General features: G+C 38.1%; 1 protein-coding gene across 2 annotated transcripts in view; it reads right to left on the bottom strand.

The window, feature by feature from the left end:
• The window catches only part of ARHGAP19 (Rho GTPase activating protein 19), an 81,932-nt gene that overhangs the window by 8,673 nt on the left and 54,597 nt on the right, over window positions 1–18,662 (bottom strand). For both annotated transcript variants that reach the window (XM_036829196.1, XM_036829197.1), the window contains exons 7-10: window positions 9,991–10,056; window positions 7,992–8,183; window positions 4,106–4,204; window positions 448–558 (exon numbers count right to left, since the gene is read on the bottom strand). In XM_036829196.1, coding sequence (XP_036685091.1) covers window positions 448–558; window positions 4,106–4,204; window positions 7,992–8,183; window positions 9,991–10,056 — 468 coding nt within the window. The remainder of the gene's footprint in view (window positions 1–447; window positions 559–4,105; window positions 4,205–7,991; window positions 8,184–9,990; window positions 10,057–18,662) is intronic.

Raw genomic sequence — 18,662 nt, 5'->3', positions numbered from 1 at the left:
TTTCAATATGAAGAGTTTTACCAACGTATTTAGATCTCATTAATCTTAACTGTTTTATTGCTGGCTTAATGAAGTAACCATTCCTAGGAAAACTTGAAGGACTACTCCACACGTACTGCAGTGCCGAGCAGGCCTGGCTCAAATGTCACCCACCCTGTGGAGTCTCCCAGTAAGAACTGCTCCCTCCAGCACTTTGTGTGTGGAGCTATTTCACTACATTTGTCATTTCTGCTTATGACTAGCTATATCTTCCTTGAACTCAAAATGTTTATTGAATGAATCAATGAAAACCTACAGAAAGAAGTCAGCATAAGTGAAAAGACTGGGGAAAAGGCATAGTTGAATATGGCCCAAAGAAACACAGTAAAACAGACGACAGTATATTAATTTTCTTCTTTTCTACAAATGAACACATACAAAGAGAAAGTGCAAAGAATAGTATCTTACTAAATTCATATTTTCTTTGCTGGTTCTCTTCAATTCATCAATGGCTACAGATTCTGGAGTAGGGTACTTGTTTTTCTTTTCTGACGTCATCTGATTTCCCAGGACCTTCCGCTGATTTAGGAAGAGAAAATATTTGATTTATAAACATCTACAATATCTATATTATAATTATACTGGTCTTCAAAACTATAGTTTCTTAGGTTAAAAAAAATCTCAGCTCTTTGATAAATTACCCCAGGCATCTTATACAAGAGAGGTCAAAGCACGTTACTAAAAAACCTGAGATCACTGCCTTTCTTTAGGTGATCACTATTCCTCTTTAAACCAATTAAAGGGCTGCAATGTTAAAAACAACTTTATAGTTGATTTAAACCAACTAATACAGGCCAATTACAGTGCTTCTGAGGCCATAAAAGAAACACCAGTTACCTACCAGTATAATTTTTTCCCTAAAGACATATTGTCTCTGGCACCTTTTAAGAGTCCCCTCCTCCCCTCCCCACTAAAAGACACTTACACTGGGTCCACTCTAAGATTTTGCTTCCCTGTCATGTCCTCCTCACACAGGATTGGAAAATTTGGAGAAATTCTCTAAGAGTTTCTAGTATAGCCATAAAAGGGTACGGGCCTTCTTAAAAGGGTCACATGACTATACTGATATTCAGAGCAAGACTAAAAGCCCTTTCATCTCTGAACAGCTTAAAAGCTAATGTAACCTACTGTAACAGTTGACCGTGACAATTCTACCATCTTTGAAGAAATCTTTGTTTTTTCTCCTTAGAGAATAAATTTGAATTCCAAAAAAAAGAACACATCAAAACTAGAACATTAAACTTTATAATATAAATATTAGTAGGAATATTCTGTAATAAATCATTTACATGAGACGAATTTTGGAGGAAAAAAAGTCTAGCCAAAAAAAAAGTATCAAAGCATGATAGAAATCAAATAGCTAAAACACAGAAGTGCTAGAAAAATAAGGCCAGTACATCTTCCTTTCAGAAGTCAGATAACACCTCAGTATAAGCTGAACTGGGGATACCAGGAGCCACAGGACTAGCTATAAAAGCTAAAATTCAGCTTCCAGTGAATTTTTTAACAGACATTTCATTACTCCTTTGCTATCGAGCAGAAACCTTCATCTATGATTAGCTTGAAAGTCTCTTCATTTATAATGAAAACAGTTTACCCTTCTGTCCTAAAAAACTTGCTAACATTGTGTTTAAAATTATTTTTCTAAAATGTTTTCTCCTGATACAATTATAAACTTTTTTATAACTCTAAAGTTCTAAATGCTCTCTCAGTAAAGAAGAGGGCAGCTGCCAAGAGGATACTATATTTTTACATTTCAAGCAATAATTAGCAACACTTGTAGAACCAACTGCAGAAGAGCTCACTATGAAGAGAAAACTATACCCATCTAACTTCAGTTAAAGAAACATGTTTGACTAACACACAGAGAAACACTTATTGGACTGTAACTTTTCTTGTTACCAATCATCTCTATGACAGGAAGTCAGAGGGAATGACAGACTTCCAAGTAAAATGAACCAAGGATGCTCATTTTACTTGCCACGTCTAAGCAGGTGAATACACTTTTGGGGTTCTAGCAAAGGGAATTTTTTAAAATTATGGTAAAATATACATAACATAAAATTTATCATTTTAACCATTTTCAGGTGTACAGTTCAGTAGTGTAAAGTACAGTCATATTGTTGTGCAACCAACACCACATCCCAGAAATTTTTCATCTTCCCAAACAGAAACTCTGTACCCATTAAACAATAATCCCAATTCCCCCCAGATCCTTAGTCCCTGACAACCACCATTCTACTTTGTTTCTATGGATTTGACTACTGTAGGTACCTCATATAAGTGGAATAATACAATATTTGTTCTTTTGTGACTGGCTTATTTCACTTAGCATGATGTTTTCAAGTTTAATCTATGTTGTAGCATGTGTCGGAACTTCCTTCTTTTTTAAGGCTGAGTACTGTTCCATTGTTCATATATACCACATTTTGTTTATCCATTTATCCATCAACGAACACTTGAGTGGCTTTCGCCTTTTGATTGTAAATAATGCCACTACAAACATGTATACAAATATCTGTTCATATCCCTACTTGGAATTGCTTGATCATATGGTAGTTCTATTTTTAGTTTTTGAGGAACCGGCATACTGTTTTCCATAGTGGTTGCACCATTTTACGTTCCCACCAACAGTACACAAGGGTTCCAATTTCTCCACATCCTTACCTTGCTATTTTCTGTTTTGTTGATAATAGCCATCCTAGTGAGTGTGAATTGTTATCTCATTGTGGTTTTCATTTGCAGTTCCTTAATGATAAGGGATATTGAGCGTTTTTTTAATCTTCTTCAGAAAAATGCCTATTTAAATCCTTTGCCTTTTCTTTTTTTTCTTTTTGGCCATGCTGTGCAGCATGTGGGATGTTAGTTCCCTGACCAGAGATCAAACCCATGTCCCTTGCAGTGGAAGCGTGGAGTCTTAACCACTGGACCGCCAGGGCAGTCCCTGCCCATTTTTTAATATGGATTGATTTTCTTTGCTGTTGTTGTAAGAGTTATTTTTATATTCTGGATATTAACCGCTCATAAGATATATATTCTGCAAATATTTCCTCCCATTCTGTGGGTTGCCTTTTCACTCTGTTTGATGTCAAACAAACCTAATGTCCCAAGGCTATTGGCCCCAGTGGATGGATTGAGTGAATTCTAAACTGCTATTAATGATAATAACTACAACCAAAATTAGAGTAAGATAAAGTTGCAACTGCTAACAACTACAGTTTAAAAAAAAATACACATATATATATATTAAAGGTATTTTTTTTTAAGAGCACAACTTTTAAGCAAAGATCTCCTTAATGTTGCTGGATTTATAAATTTTAATAATGTTAAACAATTTTAAAAAGAAAACCTGTAGAACACAGAACAGTGCTAATCTCTCTCCAAGTTAACTAGATAGGACCTTGCCTTTGTTTATGCCTGGAAATTTGAACCCCATAATCAGCTATCTACTGCCACCTGCTGGCAATATCCCTTAACTACAAGTTCAGATCATCAATGAAGACGCAAGTAAATTGAACCTACAGACAGCAATGGTAGCAACAGCACAGAAGTACATATTGCATTGGTTTTAAAAACAAGATTTTTAATGAATTTGAGACAAGGGAAGAGAATAAAACAACTGATCAAAATATTAAGCTCACAAAAATTTGAGTTACCTAAAACTCACTAGCCTATTAGAAAAATCCATCTCCAGTCTCTGTCAACTTTCTCACTTTTCCATAACTTTAGCAAATTGCACAATGAAGTATGTAGCACAAAGCAGGTCATGAACCAAAAGAGATTCTCTACTCAGGGATGAGGACTCTGTCCTCAGCCCCAGAAGAGACAAAAGGACCTTTATTTCTTTTATCCCTTACTTCTCCAATCATAGAGCCCCTTCTCTGATTTGAAACACAGAAAAATGCTTTGAAAAATAAAAGCTTTTCCAAATTCTATTCTTTTCCCCTTACAAGTGAAGCCTTCATAGAATCCCAAAGAACAGAATAAAACTGTTTATGCATAAGAAGAGTCAGACTGTTAAATTTTCTCACAATCAATGCTGAAAATGACAGCACAGTGTACCTACCTTAATAAGGCCACTGAAGGACCGTGAACGGGCCCTCTTCTGCACCCGGAGGGTAGAAGGTTCTCGTCCTGGTGTTTGGGTCTCAGAATGCTTATTAAACTAGAAGAAAACATAAAGAACATTTTGTTAGTAGTCTCCCATCAAGAGATAGCATTCTGTGACAATCAATAGCTAAGTGGAAATACCTAGAAAAGCCCAAGAATAAGTGAATCTGTACATACATGGATTAGTAGGTTGGCAAGCAAATCACAAAGGCAAAAATTATGCCACCAAGACGTCAAAAATGTATTAAATTAGCCTGAGGGTAAATTAAATTAAATTAAATAATACACACCCAAAAACAATCAAATTGGAATCAGATCAAGCTTCTAGAATTAGATCTAACTACCAGTTTATAGCAAATACAGAGGACTAAGAAACATCTTAAGTAATACCACAGGGATGCAATCAGCAAAATCCAGACTGTGGGAGACAAAGAATCTGGTTTCTTTCACAAATAAAGTGCAAAGAGAGAGAGAGGATGGTTTATGTGTGTTTAAATGCAATGTGCTATCTGTATTGGATCCTAGAACAGAAAAAGGGTATTAGTGTTAAAACTGGTAAAATCTGAATAAAGTCTGTAATGTTACTAGTAACGTACTAATGTTAATTTATTAGTTTTGACAACATTAACATTAGGAGGAACTAGGTGAAGGATATGTGGGAATTCTGTACTTTCTTTGCAATTTTTCTCCAAACCTAAATTATTTCAAATTTAAAAGTTTATTCAAACAAACTTCAGCAATTTTTAGGGAGGAAAAAAATAGGAGGGGAAAGAAGGATGGACTTATATATGAAAAGAAACCTAGTAGCTGTAACAGCTCCCCCCAGAAAACGCATACCCTTTGGTCGCGCCTCTTCTAGGAAATAATCTGCAATGAGAATACTTATGAACAAATATGTATAAACTAAAAAATGACCTAATTTCTTTTTTTTTTAATTTATTTATTTTTGGCTGTGTTGGGTCTTCGTTGCTGCACACGGGCTTTCTCTAATTGCGGCGAGCAGGGGCTGCTCTTCGCTGCAGCGCACAGGCTTCTCATTGCAGTGGCTTCTCTTGTTGCGGAGCACAGGCTCTAGGTGCGCGGGCTTCAGTAGCTGTGGCACACAGGCTTAATTGCTCTGTGGCATGTGGAATCTTCCCAGACCAGGGATCGAACCCGTGTCCCCTGCATTGGTAGGTGGATTTTTAACCCCTGTGCCACCAGGGAAGTCCCAAAAATGACCTAATTTCCCCTAATATGTCCAGTAGAGGACAAACTGTATATATATCAGGTTATATACAATAAAATATTATGCAACCATTAAAAATGTTTACAGCCTTTTAATGACATGGAAAATGCTCTGATATAATGTTATATGAAAAGGGTAGGGTATTTTAAAAACTGAATATGTATTATGATCTCAATTAAACAAAAAAAATATGAAATACATGTTCATGGAAAGAAATACAAGAAGGAAATACTCCAAGATGTTATCAGTGGTTATCTCTGGATGATAACAGGTGATTTTTAATTTCTTCTTGACACTCTTCTGGAGGTTTCAATGTTTCTGTAGTGAATACTCATTATTTTTATAATCATGGAGAATAAATTATATATAATCATAGAGAATAGTAAAAGTATAGTTTCTTCAAAAATAAATGGCAATATTTTAAATGTATGTGAGGAGTTTGCAAGCATGCATGAGAAAATGCTTAGGCTGTAATGTTTAATGAAAAAGGGAGAAATAAAAGAAAGTATATGGTATGATCATAACTACATCAAAATATTGGCTTGGGGCTTCCCTGGTGGCGCGGTGGTTGAGAATCCGCCTGCCAATGCAGGGGACATGGGTTCGAGCCCTGGTCTGGGAAGATCCCACATGCCGCGGAGCAACTGGGCCTGTGAGCCACAACTACTGAGCCTGCGTGTCTGGAGCCTGTGCTCCGCAACAAGAGAGGCCGCGATTAGTGAGAGGCCTGCGCATCGCGATGAAGAGTGGCCCCCGCTCGCCGCAACGAGAGAAAGCCCTCGCACAGAAACGAAGACCCAACACAGCCAAAAAAATAAATAAATAAATTTATAAAAAAAAATATTGGCTTGGCCAAAAAGTTCGTTCAGGTTTTTCCATATGGAAAAATGAACTTTTTCCATATTCCAAAATATTGGGTTGGCCAACGAACTTTTTTGTCCAACCCAATATATCCACAGGAAAAAGACTGAAAGAAATACCCAATATGTAAACACTGGTAGGATGACTGATTTATTTTCTTTTAATCCTTCTCTATAATTTCCTATTTTTCTAAAAAGAGCAAAACTAATGTTAGTTTTTTCCTTTGTATTATCTTTAACCCTCAGTGTTCTTGATGAGGGAAGTCATTTACACCTGTCCTACCTGAATTACTGGCTTAGTTTCTACCAAGAATTAAATCACTACACTGCTTTAAATCTGTAATACTACTTGGCCAACACCCTCTAAAATTCCAGTCATAGTACAGTTTGCTAGATCTCAAAGGAACTTCAAAGAGAGTGACAAAGGGAATTCCCTGGTGGTCCAGTGGGTAAGACTCTGTGCTCCCAATGCAGAAGACCCAGGTTCAATCCCTGGTCGGGGAACTAGAACCCGCATGCTGCAACTAAGACCCAGTGCAGCCTAAATAAATAAATAAATATTAAAAAAACAAAACAAAGAGAGTGACAGAAAATTTCTCTTAAAGGGCTTTGTCAATTGTAAAGAACAGCTCAGTTCAACATTTCTGAGCATTTGTTTCTGTCTGGCCCCATGCTTGAGGTTAGGTATAAAAAAACAAATAAAAACACAGACATCCCTCAAGAAGGTCCCAGTCGAATAGGAAGTCAAGAGGCTGGGCTTTCCTGGTGGCGCAGTGGTTGAGAATCCACCTGCCAATGCAGCGGACACGGGTTCGAGCCCTGGTCTGGGAAGATCCCACATGCCGCAGAGCGAATAGGCCCGTGAGCCACAACTACTGAGCCTGCGCGTCTGGAGCCTGTGCTCCGCAACAAGAGAGGCCGCGATAGTGAGAGGCCCGCGCACCGCAATGAAGAGTGGCCCCCGTTTGCCACTACTAGAGAAAGCCCTTGCACGGAAACGAAGACCCAACACAGCCAAAAAATAAAATAAAATAAATTAAAGGTATCCTTTAAAAAAAAAAAAAAAAAAGAAGTCAAGAGGCTGACCTTGCCTGTTTAGGTAAAATTCAAGAGGGGCTGAGACAAAATAAATTTCCTGAGAAAGAAACTAACCAAGTCATCAATATTTACTTAAGCTATACTTTGAGTCTCAAGATAGCAAATGAGAGACCTAATTTTGCTCCCATAGCTCCAAAAAAACAAACTCAGCCACTAGAATTCCTATTTCTAGTATGACACTAGGCCCTTGATTTAGTGTTTTCTAACTGCAAACAACTCACTAGTAAGAACTACCACTTTTTCTCTGCTATGGCAGCCACTTTACATAGATTCTTTCTAATCTTTACAACCATGAAACATGGGCATTACAATCACCATTTTACAAACAAGAAAATTGAAATTCAGCAAGATTAAGTTATTTGCCAAGAAAATATGAAGGGTTTAAATGTCATACATGACCAAATTAGAGAAACTAACCACATTGGATCCTTCTGTTTACTCTGCAAATCCAAGAGCCTCCACCCCTTTCTCTAGTGGGGCAATAGTACAGAGATCACCACTGACGTTCCATAGACAAGTTCGCTTTCTTGGCTAAACCAAAGCTTGGACCAGTAAGAGACAAAAATTAAATGAAATTCTTAATAATATTCCCTAGTGATTCTACAAGCAAAAATCACATTCCTAAAGCCCCGTCACTGTCTCCCTGCCTTCGGCACCTGTCTGATAAGCTGTTTCTTCTTTGCCGACTCTGGCATATTGTGAACATGTTGGAACAATTCTCTTAGTGCCTCTCCCGTACGCTGCTGGGTCTCCTCCTGATGAAGGCAGGAATCTCGCCGGTTCCATTTCTGAGATCTTGTCACTTGGAAGGAGCTGGTATGACACGAAGCTATCAGATCAAGATCATCCTATGGAAAATTTAAAAGAAAAGTGAATTAATATATCCTGCCAGCTTTGTTTCCAGATTCCCACCACACTGGAACAAAAAAAGGGGAGATGTGGGAACCATGGTATACTCTTACATGTAGGAACAAGAAAAATCTAAATACTATCATCAGATAAAGAGAAACCTACAATTATAGACTATATCAACAGCCCACTCCCATGACCTGCCCAGAAAACCTAAATTCATTTAGAATATTGTCACCAAAAATTATATTTATATAATAGTCTAGTTTTCAGAGCAACTTTTAATCTCATGTAATTCTCATTGGTATCCTATGAGTTAAGCAGTGAAAGTATCATTATTCCCATTTCATTGAAGAAGAAATTGAAGTTAACCTATAAGTTTAAAATCATCTAGATACTAAAGTGACAGACCCATCTTAGAGACCAAGTACACTGGTTCTTGGCTGGAGCTCACATGACAATATGTGATAACTACACAGCAGTGGTAGAGCAACAAAAACAACTCTCTAAGAAAAACCATACTCCAGTTAAACTAGCTGAAATAAAATACTGTTTTCCTGGCCACACCAAATATTTGCTGAATGAGAGGTAGAAACCAACAGGAGCAGAAAAAGAAGCATAGGGCTTCCCTGGTGGCGCAGCGGTTGAGAATCTGCCTGCTAATGCAGGGCACACGGGTTCAAGCCCTGGTCTGGGAGAATCCCACATGCCGTGGAGCAACTGGGCCCGTGAGCCACAACTGCTGAGCCTGCGCGTCTGGAGCCTGTGCCCCGCAGCGGGAGGGATCGTGATAGTGAGAGGCCCGCGCACCGCTATGAAGAGTGGCCCCCACACCATGATGAAGAGTGGCCCCCGCTTGCCGCAACTAGAGAAAGCCCTCGCACGAAACGAAGACCCAACACAGCCATAAATAAATAAATAAATAAATAAATAAATAAATAAAAATTGCCTATGCTAAAAAGCAATAAATGTACATCTTATAAAAAAAAAAAAAAAGAAAAAGAAGCGTAAGATGACAGCTTAAGTTTCTAATCAAGACAGACTAAAAAAAATCATCAAAAAGTGTTTGTGATGTTTTTTAAACTTCTCACTTTTTTTTTTTTTTTTTTTTAATTTTATTTTATTTATGTATATATGTATGTATGTATGTATGTATTGGCTGCGTCGGGTCTTCCTTGCTGCATATGGGCTTTCTCTAGTTGTGGTGAGCGGGGGCTACTCTTCATTGTGGTGCGCAGGCTTCTCATTGCGGTGGCTTCTTTTGTTGTGGAGCACGCGCTCTAGGCGCGCAGGCTTCAGTAGTTGTGGTGTGCGGGCTCAGTAGTTGTGGCTCACGGGCTCTAGAGCGCAGGCTCAGTAGTTGTGGCGCACGGGCTTAGTTGCTCCGTGGCATGTGGGATCTTCCCGGACCAGGGCTCAAACCCGTGTCTCCTGCATTGGCAGGCGGATTCTTAACCACTGCGCCATCAGGGAAGCCCTAAACTTCTCACTTTTAAAACTCAATAATCATGTAATCTTGTTAATAAGCGTCACACATTTGCTTTCTAAGCTCATAAGGTCTCAAGTCTTCCAGACATTTCAGAGTGTTACCTTACCACCAAACTTGAAAGAAGAATGTATTACATAAAACTGTACTTTCATAACTAAAAATATTTAATACATTTGCTATTTACAGACTGTTTTTTTCAACTATAACACATTTAATTTTCTTATGTCTTTACTTTGATTTCATACTTTGTTTTAAAACTCCACTAATCTTAACTAGCTCTCTCCTTGTTTGGGCTAAGAGCAATTTCCTATTCTTACCTTTGATGCTTGCGTTCTGGAACCCAAATAGTGCAATCTGGCACATTCCCGAATATAAGCAGGAGCCTGGGCAGGATATAAAAGAAAAACAAGAACAAATGGTTAGCAGAATCTAAAATTCTTTCAGGTCATAAGGACAGTGGTTCTTAAAATGATCTGGGCTTCCCTGGTGGCGCAGTGGTTGAGAATCTGCCTGCTAATGCAGGGGACACGGGTTCGAGCCCTGGTCTGGGAAGATCCCACATGCCACGTAGCAACTGGGCCCGTGAGCCACAACTACTGAGCCTGCGCATCTGGAGCTTGTGCTCCGCAACAAGAGAGGCCGCGATAGTGAGAGGCCCGCGCACCGCGATGAAGAGTGGCCCCCGCTTGCCGCAACTAGAGAAAGCCCTTGCACAGAAACGAAGACCCAACACAGCCAAAAATAAATAAATAAATAAATAAATAAATAATAAAAATAAAGGAATTCCTTTAAAAAAAAAAAAATGATCTGACTGGCATATTACTCTGGAAAAACAAAAGATCCTCAAACTACCCTATTTCATAGTTTCCTTTCTCTTGCCACCAAAAAGATAGCTCAACAGTCCAACAGGAAAGCTGTGAGAAGACACTACTATAGTTTTAAAAATCATATATGGCATATGTGTGTGTATATATATAATTTTTTTCAAATGAGCCAGAACAGGCATTTGTAGTAATGTTTATATTTGACAAAAACTACCCCCAAATCCTTACAAATTTCAAGTGGTCCCTTAATCACATTTTAGAATCACTGTATAGAAAATACCATTTAGAATTACTAGGGAGTAACAACAGACAAGGAGGAATTTAGCTTATTGGTATATTACCCGGAACCCTGTGGTAAGTATCCTGATACATTCCTAGTAGAAGTGTAAATAATGCAACCACTATGAAAGAGAATTTGGCAGCATCTAAAAAAATTACATTTTCATTTACCCTTTAAACCAGAAATTTCACTTCTGAAAATCTATCCTGAAGATATTACTCCAGAAATACAAAACATACTTGGATAAGATTAATCAAAATACTACACACAACCGAAATATCTATTAATAGGAGGATGGTTAAATAAACTTTTATACATCCATACAACACAGTACTATGCAGTCATTAAAAATGAGAGAAGGGAGGGAGGGAAGAAACACTTTACGAACTGATATGAGTGATTTCCAGGATCTGCTGTTGAGTGAGAAAAGTTACAGAGCAGTGTATACAGCACTTGTGTAAGAAAGAAGAGGAAATAAAAATATACACACATATACACAATAATTTGTTTTTACAAAAAGAAACACAAAGAAAACACTAAGAGAATAAACCAGAAAACAATGAAAATGGTTAGGGAAAGGACTGAAATTTCTCTAAATATACCTTTTTGTGTAGTTTTGACTTTTGAACCATATAAATATACCACAGGTTCAAAAAATAAAATTAAATCCAAAGGGAAAAGAGGCAAACCCTAAACCTGTACAACAACAACAAAAAATATATCTGCATATCAAATTGAAAAATAAAAATAAGGGACTTCCCTGGTGGTCCAGTGGCTAAGACGCCATGCTCCCAATGCAGGGGGCCAGGTTTAATCCCTGGTGAGCAAACTAGATCCCACATGCCGAAACTAAGAGTTCGCATGCCGCAATTAAAGATCTCGCATGCTGCAACTAAAGATCCCGCGTGCCGCAATGAAGTTCCCACGTGTCATAACTAAGATCTGGCACAGCCAAATAATAATTTTTTTTTTAAATGATAACATAAGCACAGAGAAAGGAATTATTCCACCTAACTTTTGAAAACTGTATTCTGACTATACAACCTTAGTGAGATATATTCAAGGGAAAAGGAACTGTAAGGAAATCCTAAACTTCAACAGATTTATAGAAGTTTATTGTTAGTAGTAATAGTTGTATTATTTTGAAATTAATTTATTATATTGTAGGATAAAGCAACTAACATATATAAATGCTATTAAAATCTGGAATTTGCAATGTAAAAATTTACATTTATACAAATATAAAGTAAAAGAAGTCAAGAAAAAGCTCTGTAGTGTTAAATCTGAATTGGAAATACTAATATGAACTAATGATTTCTTTTTAAAAAAATTTTAATTCTACTTCCTTGCCCTCAAAGAGCCTAGAAGCAATGACACCCAAGAAACAATCAGTACGTATACCCAGTGTCAGTGGAAGAAACTAGGGCTCCTTGAAGAAAATAATTGATTCCAGGCCCAGGGCAGAGCAAGTATAAAGTAAGCTGAGGACATTTATGCCAGGATGGAAACACTCAAAGACTAATGGAGTCCTGCCAAAAAGACACGGCAGGAAGCAGCTTACAAGGGCTATCACAGGCCAAATTTGGTACAATTTGAATATCAAAATTAACAACTGAAATTGACTAACACTTTGAATAACTACAAATCCATGAGTCTACAGAGACTCATAATAAGAGACTGAGAGAGAGAAGGAAAGCTCTTCTCCAAAGAAGAAACTCAGCTAATAAAGATTAATAATATAATTAGGAAATCACTGTTTTGTGATACACAATATAGTTATACTGTCCAGCAGGATTATCAGTGGATGCTAAACCATTATATTAGGGAATTGCCCTGCAGGTTACTTACTACTTGCAAAGGGGAAAATGTACCTTTATAATTGAGAGATGTGGCAAGTAGCAAAATTAGCATTACTGAGAGTAAGACAATCTACATTCTGTGCCTCCTAATGTGATGCAATATGATGTATACAAACATCACCTACGAATCTTTGCCAAAAATGCTTAACCTGAATCTAATCAAGCCTCTAAACCTAACTTGTAGTTTATAGGAACTATATAGAAAGGGATAAAGGAACAAGTTAAATAACCTTGAAAAAACAGTAAGACAAATTTAAAATGTGGAATATTCTACAGCACAATAGGCCTGAATGCTTCAAGAAATCAATGACATGAAGATAAAGGGTAGTGATTATTCCAGATTAAAAGTGACATAATAATCAAAAGCAATACATAAGCCTTGATCAGTTTATGTTTTGTTTTGTTTTTTTACATCTTTATTGGAGTATAATTGCTTTACAATGGTGTGTTAGTTTCTGCTGTATAACAAAGTAAATCAGCTATATGTATACATATATCCCCATATCCCCTCCCTCTTGCGTCTCCCTCCCACCCTCCCTATCCCACCCCTCAGGGAGTCACAAAGCACCGAGCCGGTCTCCCTGTGCTATGCGGCTGCTTCCCACTAGCAATCTATTTTACATTTGGTAGTGTATATATGTCAAGTTTATGTTTTTTATATTTTTTTAAATAAATGTATTTATTTATTTATTTTGGCTGCATTGGGTCTTTGTTGCTGCGCACAGGCTTTCTCTAGTTGCGGCGCGTGGGCTTTCTCTAGTTGCGGCGCACAGCAGCTACTTTTTGTTGCAGTGCGTGGGCTTCTCAATGCTATGGCTTCTCTTGTTGTGGAGCATGGGCTCTCGGTGCGCGGGCTTCAGTAATTGTGGCACACAGGCTCAGTAGTTGTGGCTCGCAGGCTCTAGAGTGCAGGCTCAGTAGTTGTGGCTCACAGGCTCTAGAGTGCAGGGTCAGTAGTTGTGGCACACGGGCTTAGTTGCTCTGCGGCATGTGGGATCTTACTGGACCAGGGCTCAAACCCATGTCCCCTGCACCGGCGGGTGGATTCTTAACCACTGCGCCACCAGGGAAGTCCAAGTTTATGTTTTCTAAAAAAGCAGCTATGAAATACATTCTTAGGACAAGTGGGGAATTTAAATATGAACTGAATATTAGCTGATATGAAATTCTTGTAAATCTTCTTAGATGTGATAACAATACTGTGACTATTAGGAGAATATTCGTATTCTTAGGAGATGCATGCTTAAGTATTAAAGGACAAAATATCATGATGTCAGTGGTTCAGGCAAAAAAAAAAAAAAAAGAAAGCATGAATATATAGAGGACTTCCCTGGTGGTGCAGTGGTTAAGAATCCGCCTGCTGACGCAGGGGCACGTGTTTGAGCCCTGGCCCGGGAGGATCCCACATGCCATGGAGCAACTAAGCCTGTGCGCCACAACTATTAAGCCTACACTCTAGAGCCCGTGAGCCGCAACTACTGAGCCCGCGTGCCTAGAGCCCATGTTCCACAACAAGAGAAGCCACCGCAATGAGGAGCCCGTGCACTGCAATGAAGAGCAGCCCCCGCTCGCCGTAACTAGAGAAAGCCTGTGCGTAGCAACGAAGACCCAACGCAGCCAAAAATCAATCAATCAATTAATTAATTAATTAAAAAATATATATATATATAGAGAGAGAGAGAGATAAAGCAAATATGGCAAATGGTGACATTTGTTGAATCTGAGAGTTATTTGTTTCAATCTTTCAACTTTTCTCTATGTATGAAAAACTTCACAATGAAGTTTTCAAAAAAGAGTCTCATGACAAAGACATTATGCTATCTATAGTTTAATTTTTACCTTGGTAAATTATAAAGCAGAGCCAAAGGAAATTTCCTACAAACAAGAATATGACAGCCCACATCACCTATTCTATAACTTAATTTAAAAACAAAACGAAACAAAAACCTCGGCCCCAAAAAGATACTATGAGCTGAAGGGATACTCAGAAAGGGAGCCAGAAGCAGACAGGTTTAAATGAAAATCTGAGGGTCCGAGGTATTTTACAGTTCATAGGACTTCCCAGATAAAATGGGAATTGGCCTCAACTGTATATACATCATAATTCCCTAGGAAAAGATGTGGTGACTCCTATTGAAAAGAGAGAAAACCAGACTAGGTCAGATGGACTGATAATAGCAGAAGACAGAACTATAAATAGTTAGGAATAATTTTAGAGAAAAAAAATTCAAAGAACACAGAATGAGGCAACATAGAATCTGAGGATTAGGAGGTAAACCGTCCACCCAAGGAAGTCTGAGAACAAGAAAAAGACAACAAAAGGACTTCCCTGGTGGTCCAGTGGGTAAGACTCCATGCTCCCAGTGCAGGGGGCCCAGGTTTGATCCCTGGTCAGGGAACTAGATCCTGCATGCATGCCGCAACTAAGAGTCCGCATGCTACAACTAAGAAGCCCACACACCGCAACTGAGAAGCCCACATGCCACAACTAAAAGATCCCACACGCGGCAACGAAGATCCTGAGTGCTGCAACTAAGACCCGGCGCAGCCTAAATAAATAAATGAATAAATTTTTTTAATTTATTAAAATAAAAAGGAAGACAACAAAGCACAAGAAGAACAAATCTGGGGTAAAGTAGGACCTCAGAATAAGTATAGAGCACACAGAACAATCAACCATTTTTCATCCAGGAACAGCTCAGGGAAGAACCTACTCAGCCAAACTGGTGAAGCAGATGCCCACAAGGACAATGGTTCTGACTCAAATCCAAAGAGAAAAGTCCTGAGACTAAAATAAATCTCAAAAAAAAAAAAAAAAGACATTCTTTGTCTCCTTTAGAGATAAACAGAGGCTCAAAGAGTGCTCACACTAGCCTGGAAACAAAGGTAAATAGCAAATAAGAATCAAAACCCCAAGGATGAGGAGCTAAAAGAGGGATCTATGGAAGAGAAAGGAAGAGTAAAAATAGAGAATGTCTGAAAGAATCTAATAATTAGAACTTGTACCAAGCCAAATTACATCTAGGAGACTATACTCATGTTTTATCTCTAAGGTTTGTACAATCTGTATTCTCAAGGTCCTCCACAGTGATATGTTATCTGACATAGTAAAAGGGACTTTGCTGGTGTGATTAAGTTAAAGACCTTGCAATGCGGAGAGTATCCTAGGCTATCCAGGCAGGTCCACTATAATCACATGGGTCCTTAGAAGCAGAGAACCTTTCCCAGCTGTGATTAGAAGGAAACATCACTATGGAAGAAGGATCAGAGAGATACAACATTGCTAGCCTTGAAGATGGAAGAAGGGGACTATAAACCAAGGAATGTGGGCAACCTCTAGAAGCTGGAAAAGGCAAGTAAACAGATTTTCCCCTAGAACATCCAGAAAGGACTGCATCCCTGCCAACACCTTAATTTTAGCCCAGTGAGACTCATGTCAGACTTCTGACCTACAGAACTGTAAGATAACAAATTTGTGTTGTTTTAAGTCACTTTAAGAAAATCCTTCACAGTGAGGTACAACTTCATTGTATATTTGAATTGTACTGGACAACGGGCAAGAGAGAATGGGCTCTACAGGTAAACAGAAGGTGGAAAAGCTAGAAACCATGAGATGCAATGAGATCTCTGAGAACCCACCTCTCTTTCAACTTGTGAGTGGTGGGCTATGAAAAGTTAATCCCATATCAGTGGTAACAAGAGAACTCAACAGAAGGAGAGTTCTATTAGGAACTGCACCTAGAAATTCCCCATCTTGATTCAAAACTACTGTCAGTTAACTGCACTCTCCGTACACACAACTCCTCTCAACTTATTCCTATAAATCCATGCTTTGGAACTAGTTCTTCCCCTAAATGAGAAGTATATAAAGAACTGGTTTGAAAGATCTTTGTTCATCACTAAAAACCATTCTTTCTCCTGTTGTCCTACGTCTACTGCTCTAATTCACTTACCTAGATCTTGACTTCTAATTGACCATAATCTTTGACTTCGGCACCTAAGCCCCGGATACAGCCCTGACCCTTTGTTTTACAGCCTACTAAATCAAAGATTCTGATCTGTCATTTCTAAACTCTGGACTTTGGATCACTTGCCATCCTGTAGTGGATAAATCCTAGGGTGGCCTCCATGTTCACATTCTGCATAATTCCCTCTTCCTGAGTGTGAATGGACTTGTGACTTGTTTCTAACCAACAGAATATTGGTGACTGAATGCTGCTCCTGTGATGATCAGGTTATATAATATGGCTAAAGTGATGGGATGGCACAACTGTGATTAAGTTATGATATATACACTTATAATATATTATGTATATAAAATATGCATTATATATAAGATATATATAAAATATATCTTCATCTGAATCTTGTTAGCACATACTAGAGAGACTCTCCTGTTGGCCTTGCAGAATCAAGCTACTATAAAGTAAGAAGAGAGACAAATTGATGGAAAAACTATGTTAAACAAAAAGGAACCAAAACTAGCCAGAGCAATTAGGCAAGAAAAAGAAATAAAAGACAGCCAAATTGGGAAGGAGTAACATTATCTCTGTTCATAGATGATATGATCTTTTATGTAGAAAACTCTAAAGATTTCAAAGAAAAATTGTTAGAACTGATAAACAAATTCAGCAAAGTAGCAGGATACAAAGTCAACACACAAAAATCAGTTGTATTTCTATACACTAACAATAAACAATCCAAAAAGGAAATTAAGAAAACAATTCCATTTACAATAGCATCAAAAAGAATAAAATACTTAGGAATTAATTTAACCAAGGAGATGAAAGATTTGTACAATGAAAACTACAAAACATTGCCAAAAAAAATTAAAGTCAACATAAATAAATGGAAAGACATCCCCTGTTCATGGACTGGAAGACTTTATACTGTTAAAATGTCAATACTACCCAAAATAATCTACTGCAATCCCTATCAAAATCCCAACGACAGTTTTTGTAGAAATAGAAAAATCGGGACTTCCCTGGTGGCGCAGTGGTTAAGAATCTGCCTGCCAATGCAGGGGACATGGGTTCGAGCCCTGGTCCCGGAAGATCCCACATGCCATGGAGCAACTAAGCCCATGTACCACAACTACTGAGCCTGCGCTCTAGAGCCCGCAAGCCACAACTACGGAGCCCACATGTCACAACTACTGAAGCCCGAGCACCTAGAGCCTGTGCTCTGCAACAAGAGAAGCCACCGCAATGAGAAGCCCACGCACCGCAACGAAGAGTAGCCCCCGCTCGCCACAACTAGAGAAAGCCCACACACAGCAACAAAGACCCAATGCAGCCAAAAATAAATAAATACATAAATAAATTTATATTAAAAAAAAAAGGAAATAGAAAAGTCCATCCTAAAATTCATATGGAATCTCAAGGGACCCCAAATAGCTAAAACAATCTTGAAAAAGAACAATGCTAGAGGACTCACATTTCCTTATTTCAAAACTTACTACAAAGCTACAGTAATCAAAACAGTATGGTACTGGCATAAAGACAAACATATAGACCAACTGAATAGAATAGAGTCCAGAGATAGACCCTCAAATATATGGATTTTCAACAAGAGTGACAAGACTATTCAATGGGGAAAGGACAGTTTTTTCAACAAATGATGCTGAGAAAACTGGATATCCACATGCAAAAGGATGAAGTTGGACCACTACCTAATACCATATACAAAAATTACCCAGAATAGATAAATGTAAGATGTAAAACAGTAAAACTCTTAAAAGAAAGTAAAGGGAAAAGGCTTCACAGCACTGGATTTGGCAATGATTTCTTGCATATGACACCAAAGGCACAGGCAGCAAAAGAAAAAAATAGACAAATGGGATTTCATAAAAATTTTTAAATTTTGTGCAGCAAGACACTATCAACAGAGTAAAAGGCAATCCACAGAATGGGAGGAAGTATTTGCACATCATAAATCTGATAAGGGATTAATATCTAGAATATATAAAGAACACTTGCAACTCAATAACAAAAAAGCAAACAACTCAGTTCAAAAATGGGTGGGAA

Source organism: Balaenoptera musculus, chromosome 16 (assembly GCF_009873245.2).
Source record: "Balaenoptera musculus isolate JJ_BM4_2016_0621 chromosome 16, mBalMus1.pri.v3, whole genome shotgun sequence".
NCBI lineage: Eukaryota > Metazoa > Chordata > Mammalia > Artiodactyla > Balaenopteridae > Balaenoptera > Balaenoptera musculus.
Note: the sequence above shows the minus strand (reverse complement) of the source record. Positions and strands in the feature narration are given on the sequence as shown.